The 20,704-nt window shown below is 38.9% G+C and overlaps 1 protein-coding gene across 1 annotated transcript in view; it reads left to right on the forward strand.

The window, feature by feature from the left end:
- C19H1orf87 (chromosome 19 C1orf87 homolog) overlaps positions 1-20,704 on the forward strand; it is an 83,378-nt gene that overhangs the window by 22,027 nt on the left and 40,647 nt on the right. Inside the window, exons 4-7 of the mRNA XM_055234395.1 lie at positions 11,471-11,611; positions 12,424-12,687; positions 14,483-14,598; positions 18,952-19,117. Coding sequence (XP_055090370.1) covers positions 11,471-11,611; positions 12,424-12,687; positions 14,483-14,598; positions 18,952-19,117 — 687 coding nt within the window. The remainder of the gene's footprint in view (positions 1-11,470; positions 11,612-12,423; positions 12,688-14,482; positions 14,599-18,951; positions 19,118-20,704) is intronic.

Below are 20,704 nucleotides of genomic sequence, written 5' to 3' on the forward strand. Positions count from 1 at the left end.
CAACGTGTGACTAGCAACAAACTCAGTAGCACAGTTTCAAAAATAAAATTGTAGTGTGCTTTTTGCATCTGGCAGCATGAAAACGAAAATGTCAGTGCTTTAATTTTAATAATTATCACAGTTTATTGGGAAGGTTTCTTTTCAAAGCCCTTTTGTGTGTTTTCCCTTGTTCATTCTCCACAATAGCCCTGCAAGATAGGTAAAGGCACATGATGTTATCTTTATTTTGTAGATGAATAGACAGATGTCAAGGACATTTCTACTTGGCTGTGCATTTGCAGCTCAGATTCAGCAAGTTCGAAGCAGAGCCTTTTATCTTGTACTTCTGGTGGTCTGTGTCTCACAGAATGGTCTCACCCCTCTCTCAATTGCACCAGCAAGAAACCTGAACATACTTTCCTCCTCTCTCTCCCTAACCCTGACATCCAACCAATCACAGATTCTTTACATTCTACCTCCTTCGTGTCTCTCAAAACCTTCTTTGTCTTTTATTTTCCTTGTCATCACCATAATCAGACCACCATTTTGTCTCACCAGGGTGATTTTAATTATCTTCAAACTGACTTTTCTGACTTTAAAGCTCTCTCTCTGTATTGGTCAGCTATTGTGATAAATACTGCTGCGTAACAAATCACCCCGCAGCTCAGTGGTTTATAACAATAATCATTTATGCTCACATCTACAGATATAAGCTTAGGCAGCTTTTATTTATCTCAGTTGGGTTGGGCTGGGCTTGGCTCTAAACTGGATTTGATTCAGGTCTGCTCTGTGTTTTCTTGTTCTGAATCCAGCAAGCTCTTCAAGGATGTCCTTCTCATAGTGATGGAAACATTTTAAGAGAACAAACTCAGTTACACAAGGACATTTTAAGTCTTTGCTTTTTGCTTGTGTCATATCCACTAACATCCCATTAGCCAAAGCAAACCACATGGCCAAGCACAACATGAATGGGGCAGGGATATATATGCTATCTCTTTTAGGAGGAACCATTTGATCAGATATAGCCTCTGCTTAAAACACTTAAATTCCCTTGTTATATCCCAATTGCCCTGGTATAAAATTTAAACTCCTTGACTTAGCATTCTAGCTCAACTCTGTCTATTCTCTATTTCACTTTCATCCCCACATCTCACTAAACTGAAATTCTATTCCATAAATAGAGTTCTGTTCCCTTTAACCTCAAATCCTTTGCCCATGCTATTCTTTATGGGTAAAATTCTCTTCCCTCCATCTTTATTTGATTAACTTCTAATCATATAAGTGTCCCAACTTAGATAGCAGCTCTATCAAGAAGCATTATCGTCTGATTTCCATGACTGAGGTAAATGCCTTTCCTAATGTATTTCCAAGTGAATCTGTGCAACCTCTACAGTAGATGTTGCCATACTATTAAAATAAACTGTTTCCTTATCTGTCTCCTTCCACAAGTCTGTAAGACCACTGAGAGTTAAGAATTGTTGCTTGTTCATTTTCATTTCCAAATGTCTTTCTCTGTATATTGGCTCAAAGCCAACATCTAATTTAATGGGAAAACACTAGAGACTTTCTCATTTCGGTTTGGAAGAAGTTAAAGAGTGCCCACTGGCTCCACTGGCTTTTAATATTATCCGGGAGGTATTTGCCAATGCAATTACATAAGAGAAAGAAAGTATAGGCATATTACTAAGAAAGGAAGAGGTAAAACTATTTTCAGAGTATAAGATTGTACATCTAAAATCTCAAGACAGTTAATGAAAAAACTACAAACAATCAAGAGAATTTGGCAAACTAGAAAGTTATAAAATCAATAACACAAATCAATGGCCGTCATATATATCAACAAAAATGAGTTAGAAGATAAAATGGAGGAAAAGGCACCATTTACAATAGCAAATAAATGTAGAAGTAAATTAACTAAATAAATAAATCAAATGCCAAGACATAAACTTAACAAGAAATGTCCAAACCTGTATGAGAACAAAATATAAAGCACTCCAGAAAGACACAAGAGTAGATTTGAACAAATGGAAAGGCATGCTGTTTTATTGTACACAGAATGTTAACATCATCAAAACGTCAATCCTCCCTAGGGTAATTTATAAATTTGTTGGGATTCCAACAAAAAAAATAGTATTAGGTTTTTATTTTGTTTTGTTTTACAACTAGCCAAATTGATTAGCAAGTTATTTTGGAATAACAAGCAAGCATGAATAGTCAAGAAAACCCTGAAAAGGAGAGCAGCACTATGAGTAATGGGTAAGATACCATTACCAGATATTAAAACAAAAAGTCTCTATATTTAAAATAGTGTGGTTTGGGCACACGAATACATGAAAGACCAATGCAATTGAAAAGAAAAATTCAGAAATAAACCCACTGGCATATTGTTATTTTGTATATGATAAAGGTGACATTGAAAATTAATAAGAAACAGATGGACATTTTAATCAGTGACACATTATTGGATAGCTATAGAGAAGTTTTAAGTTGGGTCTATTCTTCATATACCGTACATATATAGGATGTATATTAGGATATATTCCAAATACATCAAAGGTTTAAGTGTAAAGAAATAAAAATATACAAATAGTACAAGTAAACATGAGTGATTTCTTCTATCATCTGGGATAAGGGGAAACTTTCTTAACTGTGACTCAAAATGCAGATACAATGAGGAAAACAATGATCCTTTTCACTGAAGGAGTGATTATTTTCACCATATGGCCAGAACCCCTGTAAGCAAAGCACATAAACACCTGACAAAGTGGGAGGAAAATCTGCAACTTGCATCATTGACAAATATATCTCTCATCTATAGAATATTCTACTTAAAATAGAGAAGAGAAAGGGCAGTAAACTATTAGAAAAATGGGCAAAATACATGAACAGGCAGTTCACAGAAAAACAAATGTAAATGTTCCTTAAATATATCAAAAGATGTGGACTTGCTTTTAATAAGTAGGATGTAAATTAATTCTACCCTGAGATATAATTTCTCATTAGCAAAATCCAGGAAATTGATAACATAATTTGGCAAAATCCATAATCTTGATAATATACTTTGTTGGAAGGATATGGGGAAACAGATACACTGCTACAATGATAGAAAAAAATTTAAATGGAAAAATTGTTTTGGAAGAAAAATGGATAATAGCAGAACTACATCTACATTTATTTTTTTATAAGAAAATCTCACTTTGAGAAATCTATCCCAAAGATGTACTTGAAAAATATAATATTAAAAGATTTATGCAGAAGATATACATTCCAACATTACCTGTTACACCAAAAAATTATAAACAACCTAAATTTCCATAGACAATGGACTGTTTGAATAAACTAAGGTACATCCATACCTGGAGTACTATGAAACTGTAAAAAGAAATGTAGAATTTGTGTATATATGAGTATTATTATATATTACTATGTGGAGTAATATAACAAGATACATTATTAATTGAATAAAAGTGAGGTAGAAAAAAATATAGATTATTCTACTGGGTATCTATCTATCTATATATCTTTTATGTACATATCCCTTATGTTTTTTAAAATGAAAGAATTAATTAAGAACATTATTAAAAAGTGGTTATCTCTTGGGGATAGATGGAACATGATGAATGGATAAAAAATAGAAACCATACTTCTCTGAATGTCTTGTTTTGTAGGCTTGGCTTTGCAGCCACATAAATGTTTTATACCACAGAATTATAAAGTAAAATTATATGTTAAGAAAATCAATTTGTAAAAATCAAAAACAAAATAAAATAAATCTGGTGTTGTTATCTTTTGGTATATAACAAATTGCCCTAAAACTTAGTCACTTAAATCAATAAACATGTATTACCTGCTACTGTTTCTCAGGGAAGGGAATCTAGGAGTGGCTTAGATGAGAGATTTTGATTCAAAGTCTTGCAAAATTTCACCCCAGATTTCACCCAGGGATGCAGTCATCTGAAAGCTTGACCAGAACTAGAGGATCTACTTCCAAGCTCACTTATGTGGCTCTTGACAGAGGCCTATTGGCTGTGTCCACAGGTCTCAGTTTTTCTCATTTGGGCTTCTCTCTAGGGGTGTGCATGACATGGCTGGCTTCTCACAAAATGGGTGATCCGAGAGAGATTGATTGTACATAATCAAATTGGAAGCTGCCATATCTTTGATAACCTAATCTCAGAAGTGACGTACCATCACTTCCACAGTATTCCACTGGTCACATAGACCAATCTTAATTAAATGTTGAGGGGATGAGGGAGGCTACGTAAGGCCATGAAACCAGGCAGCAGGGATCATTGGGGCCACCTTGAAAATGAGTGACCACATGAACCTAACTATATATTAATTGGCAATAAAATTAAACAAAATGAAACAATTGTAAATGATTTTAAAACACAGTGACTTCATTGCATATCCCTAGTGGAATATTTACTGTAAAGAGAATATTTCTTGAAAAAATATATTTAAATGTTTTTAATGACCATTATGTTGATACTGTTATTCTCTGTGTGTATATTTTATGGGATAAAGCAAGTGAGTCATTATCTTGGTGGTTTTTTCTTTTTTTTTTTTGGACTTGCTATTTGGGGTATAGAAGAAATAAAATATAGATAGAGTATTAATAAAATTACATAAAACCCCTATGGTCCTACATTTGAAATGAAAAATCAGTATGAACTCTTTTTAAAAACGTATTTCCCAGTTCTGTCCATTGGAAAAATTTAGAAACAATGACTAGGCCTGAAGCAATGAGTAGCCTTGTATCTGCATTATGTTCAGTAAAATTCCAAGAGCTGATTCCACCTTTAAGCCTGGAATATCCACTTATACCGAAAGCAATGAAGATACCAAAGACTTCCTAAGACTGGTCAAAAAAGACTCAGGATCTAACTTCAAGAGGTTCCCACAGTGGAAAGTGACATAATTTGGGCATCAATAAAAATAATAATTGCAATAGATTGAAACATATTAAATATGTTTAAATATATATATTAATAATGATTATTTTAAAAAACAAAAACTCATGGGTCATCTCTGAAGAATGCTAGGGGACAAACTATTTATTTGAAAAAACAGTAAATAAAAGAACCAAGCATTTATTCATTTGGCCATTTTCTATGTAAACTGTATCTGAAGTAATAGTTGATGAAGGGACGTTTCCCTTTAAAGAACTATTTCTGTTAATAAATGAAGAATGGTGGGATAAGAATTTCACCATTTTGCAAAGCCCTAATGAAAACAAAAGGAATTAAGCAATGCATATGAGTGCCTGTAATTATGACCCCAAAAAAGACAATTAGATAGCATTTGCTTCCATGGGAAAATATACCACCTATAAAAATGTCTTGTCAAATAAAATTGATCTTGAACATGAATAAGACTTTAGATATAACTACTGTTTTACAGGAAATAAATGATACTTTTTAAAAACAGCACAGGGATGCCAGAAAATGCAGACTGTGTAAAACTCTACAGTGCAGACAACACAGCTTCTTCAACAATTGCAAGAAAAAATAACGATGAAAGGGGCAGAGTGGGAAGACTAGACATTTTAAAAATATGTAAGCCTGGATGCAGTGGCTCATGCCTGTAGTCCCAACACTTTGGGGGGGTCAAGGTAGGAGGATTGCTTCAGGTCAGGAGTTCAAGGCCACTCTGGGCCACCTAGCAAGAACCTATCTCTACAAAAAACAAAAAGTTAGCTGGGTGTGGTGGTGTGCACCTCTAGTCCTAACTACTTGGGAGGCTGAGACAGGGGATTGCTTGAGTCTAGGAGTTCAGGCCAGGCTGTGGTGAATAATGGCTGTGCTACTGCACTCTAGCCTGGGTAATAGAAAAAATTAAAAAAAAAAAAAAGAAGGAAGGAAAGAAGGAAGGAAGGAGGAAGGGAGGCAGGGAGAGAGAGGAAAGAAGGAAAGAAAGAAAGAAAGAAAGAAAGAAAGAAAGAAAGAAAGAAAGAAAGAAAGAAAGAAAGAAAGAAAGAAAGAAAGAAAGGAAAGGAAGATAGGAAGGAAGGAGGGAGGGAGGGAGGGAGAGAGAAAGAAAGAAGGAGAGAAAAAGAAAAGGAAGGAAGGAAGGAAGGAAGGAAGGAAGGAAGGAAGGAAGGAAGGAAGGGGAGGGGGAGGAGGAGGAGGAGAAGGAGAAGGAAAGAAGGAAGGAAGGAAGGAGAGAGGGGGAGGGAGGAAGGAAAGAAGAAAGGAAGGAAGGATGGAAGGAAGGAAGGAAGGAAGGAAAGAAAGAAGGAAGGAGAGGAAGGAAAGAAGGAAGGAAGGAATTTAAAAAGATGTAAGGAAAAGAGGAAAGGAGGAAAAAAGAGAGAAAGACAGGAAGGAAGGAAGGAAGGAAGGAAGGAAGGAAGGAAGGAAGGAAGGAAGGGGAAGGGGAGGAGGAGAAGGAGAAGGAAAGAAGGAAGGAAGGAAGGAGACAAGGGGAGGGAGGAAGGAAAGAAGGAAGGAAGGAAGGAATTTTAAAAGATGTAAGGAAAAGAGGAAAGGAGGAAAAAGAGAGAAAGGCAGGCAGGCAGGCAGGCAGGCGGTCAGGCGGGCAGGCGGGCAGGCAATTTTAAAAGGTGTAAGAGATATTAACCTATTGCAATATATGGTTCATATTTTGAATATACAAACTATGAAAATAAGATTTACCAGACAACTGGGGGATTTTAAACACTGATGAGGCATTTGGAGATATTGAGGAATTACTGTTAATAATAAGGAATTTTTAAGTGTTATAATGTTATTGTGTATTTAAAAAGAGTCCTCATTCTTGGGGCAGTGGTTCTCAAACTTCAGTGTGCATCAGAATTACTGGAGGACTTATTCAAACACAGATTTCTGGGCCCCATCCCACAAATTTCTATTTAGTGGGTCTGGGGTGGGTCTCAATAATTCTCATTTCTCACAGACTCCCAGAGGAAGCTGAGGCTTCTAGCCCAAAGACTACACTTTAAGAACCACTGCTTTATAGACATATGCTGAAATAATGTGGATGAAATAACACACTGTCTGGGCTCACTTCATCTCTGGTGGAGGGCAATGTGGGGATAAATAAAATAAGATTGTCAGTTGATCACTGAAACCTGGTGATGAGCACAGGGAGTTTCATCATGCTATTATCTCTACATGTGCCTGTTTTTGAAGTTTCCAAAATTAAAAGTTAAAATGTAAACAAAGTATACATTGTTACAAATATGAGTAAAATAGCCAAATGATTAATATCAATATGTATTGTATTAATTTGTTTAAAGCACATTTAAAATCACATATTACATATAATATTAATTTGGAAATACATTTTTTTCTAAGTCTACATTTCTTTAAAAAAAAGTATACAACTTTTTATTAATGCTTCTCATGGCTGTCCTCATTATCACTACTGCCCATTTTTGAGCCATTTAACAGCTTTCTAGAACACCCCAGTACCTTGGTCTAAATTGTTTAAGAAACAGAACTTTTCACATCTGCAATTAATGCTATCTCTGGAAATTTTCTCCCAAACCACAGCTATCCATTGCATAATGTTAAGATGATTTGTTGTGTTCACTTGTCTTGAAAGAGAGTGTGGATGACTCCACACACACTCAAAAATAGTTTTATTTATAAGCAACCTTTAAAAGGCTTGTTTACATTTCCAACTCTTGCAAGTTCCAACGCCCCCAGAAGAGTTAGTAAATCTGTGTTAGATTTCTGTGCTTCATTTGTACCAGTTCTTTTAGGCAAACATCACACAACTAGGATTGATTGAAGTCACTCAGGCTATGGTGTTGGTCCCCAAGTGGTATTTTGTTATTCAATGTAAACTAAATGAGAGAAATCTATGGTATTAGAGACTTCATAGGTGCTCTGACAAATCCCAAGGTCAGAAACCTGGGGAATCTTGATAAAATTTCACATTTTATCTTTTTTGACACATGGGGAACACTCTTCACTTTGGAAAAACGACAGCCCCAGGTGACTTAAATCAGCAAGGGAGAAATCTGAAGCCCAGCCTGCAGCTGGCCTGAACCCAGGCACCAAGAGCTCCTCCCCATTCTCCCATGCTGTTGCTCTAGTTTTTCAGCAGATTCAAGGCTGTTCTTGATGTGGGGGGGTGTCAGCCGGGCAAAAGACAGAGTCCTGGCCCACATGGAGATCATATTATTGGAGGGAGATACACAAAATACAACAAATAAATATATCATAAGGTTTTAGAATGTATAAAATATTTAAAATACATAACACTCATTCTTCACAGCATTCTAGGGAGTACAGTATATTTTCCCCTTTCCATAGGTGAAGCCAGAAAACTTAGTCTGTGGCCAGGCACAGTGGCTCACGCCTGTAATCCCAGCACTTTGGGAGGCCAAGGCGGGCGGATCACGAAGTCAGGAGATCGAGACCATCCTGGCTAACACGGTGAAACCCCGTCTCTACCAAAAATACAAAAAAATTAGCCAGGCATGGTGGCGGGCACCTGTAGTCCCAGCTACTCGGGAGGCTGAGGCAGGAGAATGGTGTGAACCTGGGAGGCAGAGGTTGCAGTGAGCCGAGATCGCGCCACTGCACTCCAGCCTGGGCGACAGAGCGAGACTCCGTCTGAAACAAACAAACAAAAAACAAACAAACAAACAAAAAGACTCAGTCTGTGATGTCTAGGCCCAAAGAATTCTGAGGGCAGGAGTCATACCTGCCTTGTTCATTTGCATCTGTAGTGTCAAGGATAAAGGCACTTAATACATTTTCATGTTTAAATGAAAACAAAAGCAACTGAAAGATACCTTGACTCATGGAATGATGAAGTATTGGTAACATTTCTTTAAAACACTGTCATAGAAACACATAAATTCTCAGAGGCAAAAAAAATTTGTATGTGGCTGAAAATGGAAATATTTTATATTACAAATAATTTGCAAAGAAACATATTGTCCTGTGAACAATATGTCTGAAATACCTAGCCAAATATTTTAAAGAGTGAAATTGGCCAGGCCTATAATCCCAGCACTTTGGGAGGCCGAGGTGGGCGGATCACAAGGTCAAGAGATCGAGACCATCCTGGCCAACGTGGTGAAATCCCATCTCTACTAAAAATACAAAAAAAAAAAATTAGCTGGGCATGGTGGCATCCGCCTGTAGTTCCAGCTACTCTGGAGGCAGAAGCAGGAAAATCTCTTGAACCCGGGAGGGGGAGGTTGCAGTGAGCCGAGATCGCACCACTGTACTCCAGCCCGGCAACAGAGTGAGACTCAGTCTCAAAAAAAAAAGAGTGAAATTGCTCTGTGGACTGAACACTGAATCTCCCTCATCCTAGTGTAATTGTGAAAAGCAGGATTCAAATATCTGCACAGTTTACTAGGGAGTAAGTTTTGGACAAGTCTGCTCTAGTCATTGCTCTACTAATAACATTTTTATGGCTCCCATTGCCCTCAGAAAAAAAGCATAGATGCGAACAAGGCTAAAGGTAATTCATTGCCTTTCTCCTGCCTCTCTCTCTCCAGGCCTATCTTTTGCGTTTTCCAAAAGTTAAACTATGCTCTGAAAGCATCATCTGTCTCTTACATGCATGCATACACACCTTTGAAGTTTTGTATATCCAGTTCACTCTTCCTGTAATCCTCTTGTCCTCTCCTCCTCCCTCTCCACTTGTTAGCCTATCCAAATCCAAATCTGACTTATCTTGCAAGTCTAGATTTAGATGCCATTCCCTTCAGACCTGGACCACCACCAAGTCCAGATCAGGTGGACCATGGACTATTCTGAGAGTGGCCCTTAGAATCCCTTTTCTATTGTCATGGTTACTTGCTACGCCTCCCACCATCAGCAAACTCTGTGAGAGCAGAGGCTGAGTCTGTTTTTTTCACTGTAAGGCTTATGACAGTGCCTGGCCCAAACTAGACAACCATAAATGTTTTTTAAATGAAGGAATAAAGTTATTTAACTTCTGCAAGCCTTGGCTTTCCAAATGTAAAAGGATGCTAGTACTACCTACCTTGTAGTGTCATTGTAAGGATTTAAATAATGACATGAGCAGGACACCCACGTGGTGCCTTGTACAAAGTATGAGCCAAATAAATAACTCTTGTGATTTTTATGCCTATTCAGAACTCTGTCATTCTTGCCTACTCTGCTCACTCTAGAGAGACTCTTGGTTTTTCCTTAAAATGTTCATGACTATAAAACATCTGTAGATTGCTATTCATACTGATAGGTTATTCAACATGACTGTCAATTTAGTAGGTTCTAGAGAATCCTTCTGATCATGTCGTCCTTCTATTACCTGGTATTAAAAATAACCATGTGTCCAGAGGCTGAGGCAGGAGAATCACTTGAACCTGGGAGGCAGAGGTTGCAGTGAGCTGAGATCTTGCCACTGCACTCCAGCCCGGGTGAAAAAACAAGACTCTGTCTCAAAAATAAATAAATAAATAAAATAACCATGTGTCTTGATTTGTACCAAGTTTTTGTTTTAATCAGATATGGTAAGATACCATACTTGGAGACAATTGCCTTTGAAAAAAGAGTTAATTGCTTTCATTTCCCAAGAGAAGCGGGGATTCCACACCACATCGGGCTACTTGAGGACCTCAAGGAGGCAGAAGGAGGAGCAAGGAGAGAAAAGCACAAGCCACAGCCTTTCTCTGGGGTTTAGGTGGGAAAGGCAAGGCAGGGCAGAACAAACAGTTTAGGACTAGCTAGTTGGAATAATTCCCCCAGGCTTTGGGGCATAGTGACTATCCCTAGTTGTCTGGAGCCTAGTCTTGGATTTATTTAGGGCAGGAGAAAAAAAGGCTTGCTGTGTGAGAGTTACATAAAGGAGGTATCTGGGGGTTTGAACTCAGGACTAGTTTGCATATGAAAGATGTATTAGCAGGCCAGTTGTTTACCATCTCTAGGAATTAGCTAGTCCTGGGAGGGGCAGGCTCCCCAGCCAGCAAGGCCTACCTTCTGAAGATGTCAAAACACCATAAAATATGAATAACTTAAAAACACAATTAATATACCATGCTCCATGGCAAGAGAGAACAGGGTTTTACTACTGATCCTAATTCTATCATTTATGCTATTGTAACTTTTAGTGACATTACTCCTAGAGTATAATATTCTGAGCTTTTTAATCTCTTGTCAAAATTAACAATTACCTTTGCTGCCCTTCCTGAACCTGCTAATTAAAACAGCCTAATGATACCCTTATCTCTAATAAGAACCCCACATTTGCCTATAAACACCTTATGTTCTACCTATTATTTTTTGCCTGTCACGACACTTTCTTGCCCCAATGAGACATACCTAAGTGTGAATATATTTGTCTAATATGTGTCAAGCATATAATGCTGAAATTGGTGTGAAGGCAACATTTCTTCATGATGATTCAATGACTCAATGATACATGGGCTAAAGTTCATTTAGAACTGGGAATGTGCTTAAATAAATTGGTTGGTTTACTTATTTTCTCCATTCTTTCCTCTTTCTCTTCCCTACCTCCTCTTCTGCTCTTTGCTTCCTTTTGTCCTTGTTCTGTTAAGATTCCCAGTCAGGCAAATGTCTACTGCAGCTCTGTACCAACTGGAGACCAGTCCCTATCCTATGTGCATGGCATTCCCAGGAGAAAGCTTAGAGACTGGTCCTTGGAACAGATGGTGAGAGGCAGCTCTGACCAACCTGAGGTGTGTATACTAAGAGTTGTTGAGTTGTGTCTATTGTAGATGAAGGAGTGTTATTTGTTGACTGTATTTCTTGATGTGGAGCTGATGATAAGTTGGTCTGAGGGCTGGTCATAGTGGCTCACACCTGTAATGCCAGCACTTTGAGAAGCCAAGCTGGGAGGATCACTTGAAGCCAGGAGTTTGAGAGCAGCCTGAACAACATAGTGAGACCCCACCTCTACAAAAAAAAAAAAAAAATTAAAGATAGTCTGAGAATGGACAAATGGACACCAGACTTCGTTTATCCAGTCAGCTTTCCAGAAAGTGTCCTGAGGAGTTCACAGACAAACCTTAAAAATTTCAACCGAACTCCTCATGTTCCTCCCACCTTCCTCCTTTTCTAGGATTGCTGAGCTCAGGAAGGGCCATTATGCTCCCAGTTAACTCAGTCAGGGTCTAGACACCATCCTTGATTTGCATCCCCCATGCTAAACTCCCAGCTGCAATGGGTCTCCAAAATGCGTTATTCTAAATTCTTATACCATCAAAGCAGTTATTTTGTAAAAGGCAAATGATGTATGTTAAAGCATCTTCTACCAGACCACGTACTCTAGGATTTGCTTTCTTCTCCTGAAGGAAGAGAGCCGATGCATTGTAAATAATGAATACACCAGATTGAATGCTCACCTTCAGTGCCACCAACTTGTCCTTCTCCAGGCCAGGACTGCGAGTGGATGCTCAGATACCAGCCCCAGTGTGCCTCTGCTTCCTTGCTTTGGTCTTTAGCTGGCTGATTGAAGAGTGTTGCTCTTTATTTTTCATTGTTGTGTTAGGATATTGGCCAGAGCCCAAGTGGGACAACAAATGAAGACGCTTTGCTTCTTGCCCTGGTCAGAAGAGAACTCAAGTCACATCCTTTGAGTTCCAACTTATTAGAAAAGCTTCAGAAAGAGCTGAAGATCCTGGACCCAATCTCTTCAGGATTTCTTCTCCAATCTCAGCTGAGCCACCTCTTTTTGAAGCATGAAGTCCCTCTACAGTTACCAACAGTTAAAATCCTTTGTCAGAGATTTTCTAAGATGAGTTCTTCTGAAATGGTATGGCAATCATACTATTGGAAGTGTGGGTTCCTTTTGTTTCTTTAACTGGTACCCACCAGGGTAAAAGACTAATAAGTTAGCTACTTTCTTGCAAATGACTTTTATCCCTGACTACTGAGATAAAAAGCTTATTTATATTCATGTGTAGAAATTTCTAGTTCGAATAGAAAATAGAGTTAGGTCTCTTCGCTCTGTTTCATTTCTCTTTAAAGGTCCTCCCTGCCCCAACTTGCACTCTCAGCTTTTAACAATGTTAAGGTAGTTACAGATTCAAGAAAATGGGCCCACTCGAGTCCATTCATGAGCTAGCTTAGTCTGCAGGACCCAAGGTAAGAATTGAGACTGAGCTGAGATCTCCTTTGTGTCATCACAGCTTCCTAGAGAGTTAGAAGTGGGAAGTATCTTTGAAATTTACTGATTAGGGAATTGAGGCCCAGAGAATGTCCAAGAACTTGTTTAAGAGACTGAGAGAATTAATGGCAGATCCCATGCTAAGACACAAGTTTCTCAATGACAGGGCCAGAGTTCTTTGGGCATTGTATTTTCCAAGCTCATACCTATGTCTGAATATAAAGAGTAGTCCAAGTGTCACTAAATTCAGGGAGCCAGAGGAAAATACCCTGAAATAGGAAGAAATAATAGCAATAAGAAAATCATTAGTGAGCATGTATCAATAGCAAAGCAATAGACAGTGTAAACCTTAAAAAAGAAGGCCTGGACTTTAATCTTAATCCCACGATCTTAGCTCTGTGACATGGAGCATACTCTACTCAAGTTCTCCCATGCCTCAATGATGTCATCCAGAAAACCAGGCCAAAACCAACCTTGCAAGTTTAGTCTCAGGATTTAGTAATGTGATAAATGCAAACTAATAGAATTAGTTATATATTTATGAGAAGTATTTAGCAATACAACATTGATTTATTAGTGCAACCCATATGAATATTCAGTTCAACCAAATTTTCTGGCCTGAGATCTAGTTTCTATCAGGGACCCTATCTAGCTTTCCTCTCCCACTGCTCACCCCTCTGCTACCCTGGAGCTGTCTGTCCACCAGAGTCCCTAGGATGGCATCCAGCTTAGCAGTGACATTCCTTCAGTCCTTTCCTATGCAGAAAAAAGGTCTTCAGATTTTTCACTTAGCCTAATAAATTTTTGTCTTCAGATTATCTGAATATATCTGCTCAATATATCTAAATATATCTGCTGAATACATCATATATAATAAATGTATAAGATATGTGAGAAGGAACGAGAGAGAGAGTGGGGACAGGGGTGGGGAGAGAGAGAGAGGCTAGAGGTTAGGTTGTACTGTAGTAATAACCCCAAAATCTTTGTGGCTTAAAGCCACAAAAGTTTATTTTTTTCATTTTTATTTCCATAGAGCCAGCCATAGTTCTTCTCAACACTGTTGTCATTTTAGCTCCGGGACCCAGGATGATGAAACAGCCACTTTAGGACATTTTTGGACAGGACAGCGGAAGGGGAAAAAGAGTCCTGGAGGGTCTCATGTTAGCTCACAGGGTCTCAGTTCTGCTTATAACTCATTGCCCAGAACTAGTCACATGGCCTTACCCAACCACAAGACAACAGGAAGTACAATTTTACCATTTGTCTAGAAGGGAAAATAATAAGAATACTTGCTAAAAAGCACCAATAATTATGATACTATATTTTTAAGTTTTTTTAAATGTTTGATGGTAAAAATTTGCCAAATACATTTTATCTCAACAGGCCTCTTTCTTTACATATAAATTAAATGAGGATGTTCTATTTTACATTTAATTTTCAGGTGAATTATGAAAAGCTACTCTGGTTTTTAAACAGTGCAGCATCAGATTATCTACAGCAAAATAAAGCAGCTGCAGACCTGAGAAAAACTGAGAGTCATGGCACTCATATCCAAAGGTACTCTTTTCCCTTTTTGTGAAGGTATTGTTCCTAGGTGTCTTAGTCTGTGTGGGATGCTATAAAAAAGTACCATAAACTGGGTGGCTTATAAAGAATATAAATGTATGAATCACAGTTCTGAAGCGAAGACTGAAAGTCTAAGATAGGGCACCAGCATGGTTGAGTTCTGGGAGGGCTCTCCCAGGATGCACACTGCTGACTTCTCCCTGTATCCCCACATGGCAGAAAGAGAGCAAGTTGGCTTGCTGGCCTCTCCTTACAAAGGTATTGCTATGGTTTGAATGTGTTTCCCAAAGTTCATGTGTTGGAAGCTTAATCCCTAATGCAACAACAGCCCTAGGAGATGGGACTTAATAAGAGGCAATTAGGTCACAGGGCTCTGCCTTCTTGAACGCATTAATGTCATTATCTCAGGAGTGAGTTCGTTACCGAGAGAGTGGATTTGTTGTAAAAAGCAGGTTTATCTCTCACCCTTGCCTCCTCTTGCCCTTCTGCCTTCCACCACAGAGTGATGCAGCAAGAAGGCCCTTGCAAGATGCCTGCCACTGACCTTGCACTTCTCACCCCTGTGAACTGAAGAAATAAAATATCTGTTCTTTATAAATGACCCGATCTCAGATATTCTGTTATAGCAGCCCAAAATAGACTAAGACAGGCACTAATCTCACTCATGAGGACTCCACCCTCATGACCAAATCCCACAGGCCCAGCCTTCTGATGTTATCACGTTGGCATTAGGGTTTCAACACAGGAACATTGAGGGGATGCAGTCAGTCCATGGCACTAGACTCCTAGAGCTGGCAGGGATCTTGAAGGCATTCACTCAAACACCTCACCCGATGCAGAATCACTTTGCTCTTCACCAGCACTTGGCTCGTGCTCAGAATTTTCTCTCTCTCTCTTTTTTGTGCGCAGGCCAACATAGAAAGTTATTTGCAGCAATTGCATATGTTTTTTAACATCAAGCATGTGTCTTTTTATGAGGTTGCTGTGTGAAAATGAAAAACCTCATTATGAAATAAGAAATGATTGTGTACGGGTGCAGAGCTCATCTATAAAGTGTGATTCCAAAAAGATGTTCAGTCAGTCAGCTCCTGGGTTGCAGGCACAAGCAAAAAAAGGTTTGAGATTCAGGCATCCTTAGTCACTTCATATAATCTCAAGGGAAAGAAATTATTCAAAATAAAAATAAGATGTGAGGAATATAATCAGAAATGAAACGCAATAAAGTATAATATTCTCATGTTTGCCAAAAAAGGTGACAAATTGCAGTGGTTAGGAGCATAGCTTCCATTGCAAAAGCCTGGCCTCAACTATTGTCTTTGCCACTCTGGGGCTATGTGACCTTGGCATTTCACTTGACTTCTCTGTGGTTCCATTCTCCAACTGTAAAATGGGCATGATACACTTCACTTCATTGATTTGTAATAGTAACTGAGTTAATAAATGCAAAGTTCCAAAAATCAGTGCCTGGTACATAGTAAGTACTATATAAGTGTTTTTATTATTTTTAACTATTCTTCTAGAAGACACTCTTTTCAGCTGCAAATAATGTGGCATGGTGGTTAAGAGCTATGGCATTAAAGTTAAGTGTTTTACTCTAGGAAGAAGGTAGCGTTTTTTGTTTGTTTGTTTGTTTGTTTGTTTGTTTGAAAATGTCCTTGGGCTAACAGTTGGACTTGATTCCTTCCTACAGTGTGCCCTGTTTCACTGTGATAACTTCAACATTTATTGAATGTGAGCTGTTTGCCAGGCTTACTTTGCTGGGCACAGTGAATTCCGGGATTGACAAAGCCTAGTCTCTTCCTTTACGGCTCATGGTCCAAAGAAAACAATACTGCCATCTAGGCACTCCAGTCAAATATCACTCTAGGAGCAACTGTCTTACTGAGAGCCATAAAGCCCTAGAAATTTTTAACTAACAGCAACTGTCCTTCACATAATACATACTGTAAAATTTTGGCCCTGAGAGGTCATAGACCATGTGGTAGAATACATGGCCAATCCCTGGCATATAAGGTCTTGTGAGTCCTAGACAGAAAGCCTTTGCTGATACCTAGATAAGGTTAGATCTCTGTGTTGTTAGTCCCATAGTCCTTCCCCTTCATAGCAGTTATGGCATTTTCTGTTATTTATTTGACATTTGAGGTTAGGAATCGTGGCTGTCCTGGCCAACTCTGTGTCTAGCATAGTTCCAACACAGTTCCTGGCATGCAGAAGATGCTCAATAATATTTGTTGTATGTAATTGGCACCTCCAATTTTCTAAAGAGCTCACATCAATTTACTTTCAGGGATACCTGAATATCTGTTCTATAGAAAATGCACATGAAGAAATCATTTTGAGTTCATCAGAGAAGGTGCTGCTTTATAAAAACCAGACAGTATGTTTGTAGAAATACAGGACTGATGGCCTGTAATAAAGCCAGGCTATTTGCTAATTAAGGTATGGATCAGGAAAATCCTCTTCTCATGCTCTGTCAGGTAGAGCCTCTAATAGGGTAGCTCTGTGATGTTTTAAAAGGTTCCAGCATTGCCAGTGGCAGCAGGGGTGGCAACAGCTCTCATCTCCTAAATTGGACCACATGAAATAAATTTCTGCAACAGGCCTTCTAAGAAACCCTACCAGCTGCAGTAAATGGGTTCCATACAACACCTGCCCATCCAGTACTCAGTGTGCAGGGCTAGGGACCAAACCTTCATGAATTCTTATCCCCAGAAATTGTCCTTGCAAGAAAAGAGGAAGGGAGACTTATGTTTCAGAGCTGGAACAGAGATATCTGATTGACAGTGTTTGAGTTGTGTGCCCTTGCAGCAAAGAGAGGCTGGTAAAGCAAATAGTTGGCATTCTCCTCGGCCACAGTGAAAGGTGGAATGTCTCATGAGCGGGGGAACTCCCTGGACAGGTGAAGGTACATGCAAAAGTTGGTGACCAAAATAAATGCACATGCCCACTATTCCTTTTCTGTACCAAACTTTTGGAAAATATTATGTATTATTAAGTAGTTCAGAATAGTATAATTTGGAGCCAAAACTTGTGTGAGAGTCCCAGAGCCAAAAAAAAGGAAATAATATGACCTTTGGACAAAGTTATATACATCTGAAATGAATTAATTCCAGGTACTGTACAAGATCCCTGGGAAACAGTAAGGAACAAAACAGACCTGACCTCTTAGAGCAGACTACTAGGGAGGAAGTCAGACTTGAAAAAATGAGGAAATAGAGATGTGACTGCAAGTTGAAGGAGACCTATTAAGGAAAAGAACAAAGCACTATGAATAAGTATATAAATCAGGGGTGTGCAGGAGCCAGACATGAGGGCCGATGATGCACACCTCTTCCCAACTCCTCATTCAGCGATGTCACAGTGGTAGCCTGAAATCAACCATGGTGGGAGTATTTACACCAGGGAACTCAGTAATGCAGCAAATTAGGGCTTTATCTTGCAAAGCTGAGTGTTAAAGATTTACCAGTATACCACTGAAAGAAACCCAATTTAGACGGGTAGAGGTTGAGCAATGTCATGGACTGTCCCTCTAGGGAACTTGGTGTTTAACTTGAGACAATGGAAAAGAGAAAAAGCTTCACAGAGGAAGCAATAGTACACCTGGATCCGGAGGAACAAATACATTTGGCTGTTAGATAGGTAAACCTATCAAACCAGTTTCATAAAATCAGTGACTATAACATCTCACCCTGTTGCTTTTCACCTATTACTTAAAATAACGATAGTCAGTTAGACAGACCACCTTAATACTTATGTACATTTGCAGGCCAGACTGTAAGTAAATAATTACTCCCAAACATTTCTGAGTTTTTCAGATATAAGGAGCAGAGTCAAGATTAATGCAGGAAATTCAGCTGGTTCAGGATTTCCTCCCAGGGAACTAGGCTCTCTTGGTATGGGGATCTGGTGGAATCTGCTTTGCTTTGCTTGTGGCAGTGGGCAGTTTAGAAATTTCATTTGCCATCAGTAATTATCTGAGTTGAAGAAAAGTAAAATCAAGCAGGTAAAGTAAACTACTATGATTGCTTATTTTTTGTCTCAATCTAGAAAAAAAAAAAAGAGTTACAAAGATAGATTAAGAATTTTGGCCTTTGTTGTAGTCAGATTTGTCGGTGCCTCTTGGAAAAGAGATGGTAGAGCTCACTCAGATGGAGCAGGTATGAGTTAAGCTATGAAATGTCTACATGCAGCCTCATGACCAGGTTCCCAAGACTGAGAGGGCCTTCATAGATGGGCTCTCTGGTTCCACAGTGTGTAGCAAAGTTGAGAGATGTAGTAGGAAAGCATGCAGCTGCCTTGAGTGGCTAATCTTTTCATAGCCTTCCCCATTTCCCCTCCAATCAGCACTCCACCTCAGCACTCCAGCTCACAGCCAGAAGTGAACAGGAGCCTGTTGGAGATTTTGAAGATGGCACTAAGGACAACCAATGGCAGACTCAACATAGACAATCTCAATCTGAGTTTTCGAAAAGAAGATCGCTCGTTCTCTGGCTGCCTCCCTCCACCTAAGGTAACCAAAATTCAATTTCAGATTTGTTCCTCTGTAAAGGCCACTTCAGGGCATTGGGTCTATAGTAATAAGGCACAGGGCTGATCCGTATTCTGCCTGTGGATTACATTACACAATTGTTCGTTTTCTTTGCCTGAGAAGTGAAAAACAAGGCAGAAAAGGAATGGTGAAATGTACAGAAATTGTGAAATTGATCCAGGAATTGGGCTGTTTTATGTTAATAATAGAGAATATGACAACACCCAAATAATATTTCATAATGGAAAACAACTATTTTTTCAAGGCCAAATGTTTATTTCTCACACTCTTTCCTGGCTTCCAATGAGAACAGCATGTGGTGTCCCATCCCTTAGCAAAACCAAATTTTAGGGACAGATGTAATTTACTGCCAATAGAGGCTATCATGCTGTTTTGGAGCATTAATTAATAGTGCGGATGTGCTTCATGGAAGATAATCCAGAACCATAATAATTCATGGAACTTCTGCAGCCAAATAAACCCCATCATAAGGCTACTTTGGATACAGGTAAAATAATAATTACCACTACTACTGTAACTCTATTAGCAACACCTCATCATCACTACACTTTTACTAAGTGCCAAGCACTGTGCTAAATGCTTTGCTTACATTATCTCATGTAACACAAAGTTAATTCTATACAAAATACTACAAAATCTAGGTAGTCCTTATAATACCCAGTTAATAAATTTTTAAAACTGAGTCTCGCCGGGCATGGTGGCTCACGCCTGTAATCCCAGCACTTTGGGACACCGAGGTAGATGGATCACAAGGTCAGGAGTTCAAGACCAGCCTGGCCAATATAGTGAAACCCCGTCTCTACTAAAAATACAAAAAAAATTAGCCAGGTATGGTGGCGCATGCATGTATTCCCAGCCACACAGGAGGCTGAGGCAGGAGAATTGCTTGAACCCGGGAGGTCGAGTTTGCAGTGAGCCAAGATCACGCCACTGCACTCCAGCCTGGGTGACAGAGCGAGACTCAGTCTCAAAAAAAAAAAAAAAAAAAAAAAAAACCTGAGTCTCAAAGAGGCCAATTGAATCACCCAAGAGTCACAGCTAACAAGTGGCAAGGCCAGGATTCAAAGTCCAGAAGAGTTATGGAAACTGAGAGGCAGAATTGGCACTTCATTAGGTAGAAGATATCTGGATGATTCCACTGAGTTCAATATACAAGAGTTAGAATTCCAGAAGATTAGAAAGAATTGGAAATTATAGGCCAAAAGATCCCTGTTAGAAATATTGGAAAATGCCTTTCATCTAGATATACAGAGGTTAGAATTGAGGGAGTCAGAGAATTTAAAAGAACGGTGATGTTTACTAAGGAGCAAGGACATGATATGCTGAAAATGAGTTCTTATTCTAGGACAAAAGCATTTTTCTCTTAACTTCTATATTTAAAATCAACTCTGCAAAGGCAAAACTCTGTCTGTGTGTGTGTGTGTGTGTGTGTGTATGTTTGAATATTATACATGCAAGCATATTTCATGAGAAAGAGAGAGCATTGCAGGAAAGTCCACACAGCACATGTGGCCTTTACTTATTTGTGAGAAGATCTACAGAAATAGA

This window comes from Symphalangus syndactylus, chromosome 19 (assembly GCF_028878055.3).
Source record: "Symphalangus syndactylus isolate Jambi chromosome 19, NHGRI_mSymSyn1-v2.1_pri, whole genome shotgun sequence".
NCBI lineage: Eukaryota > Metazoa > Chordata > Mammalia > Primates > Hylobatidae > Symphalangus > Symphalangus syndactylus.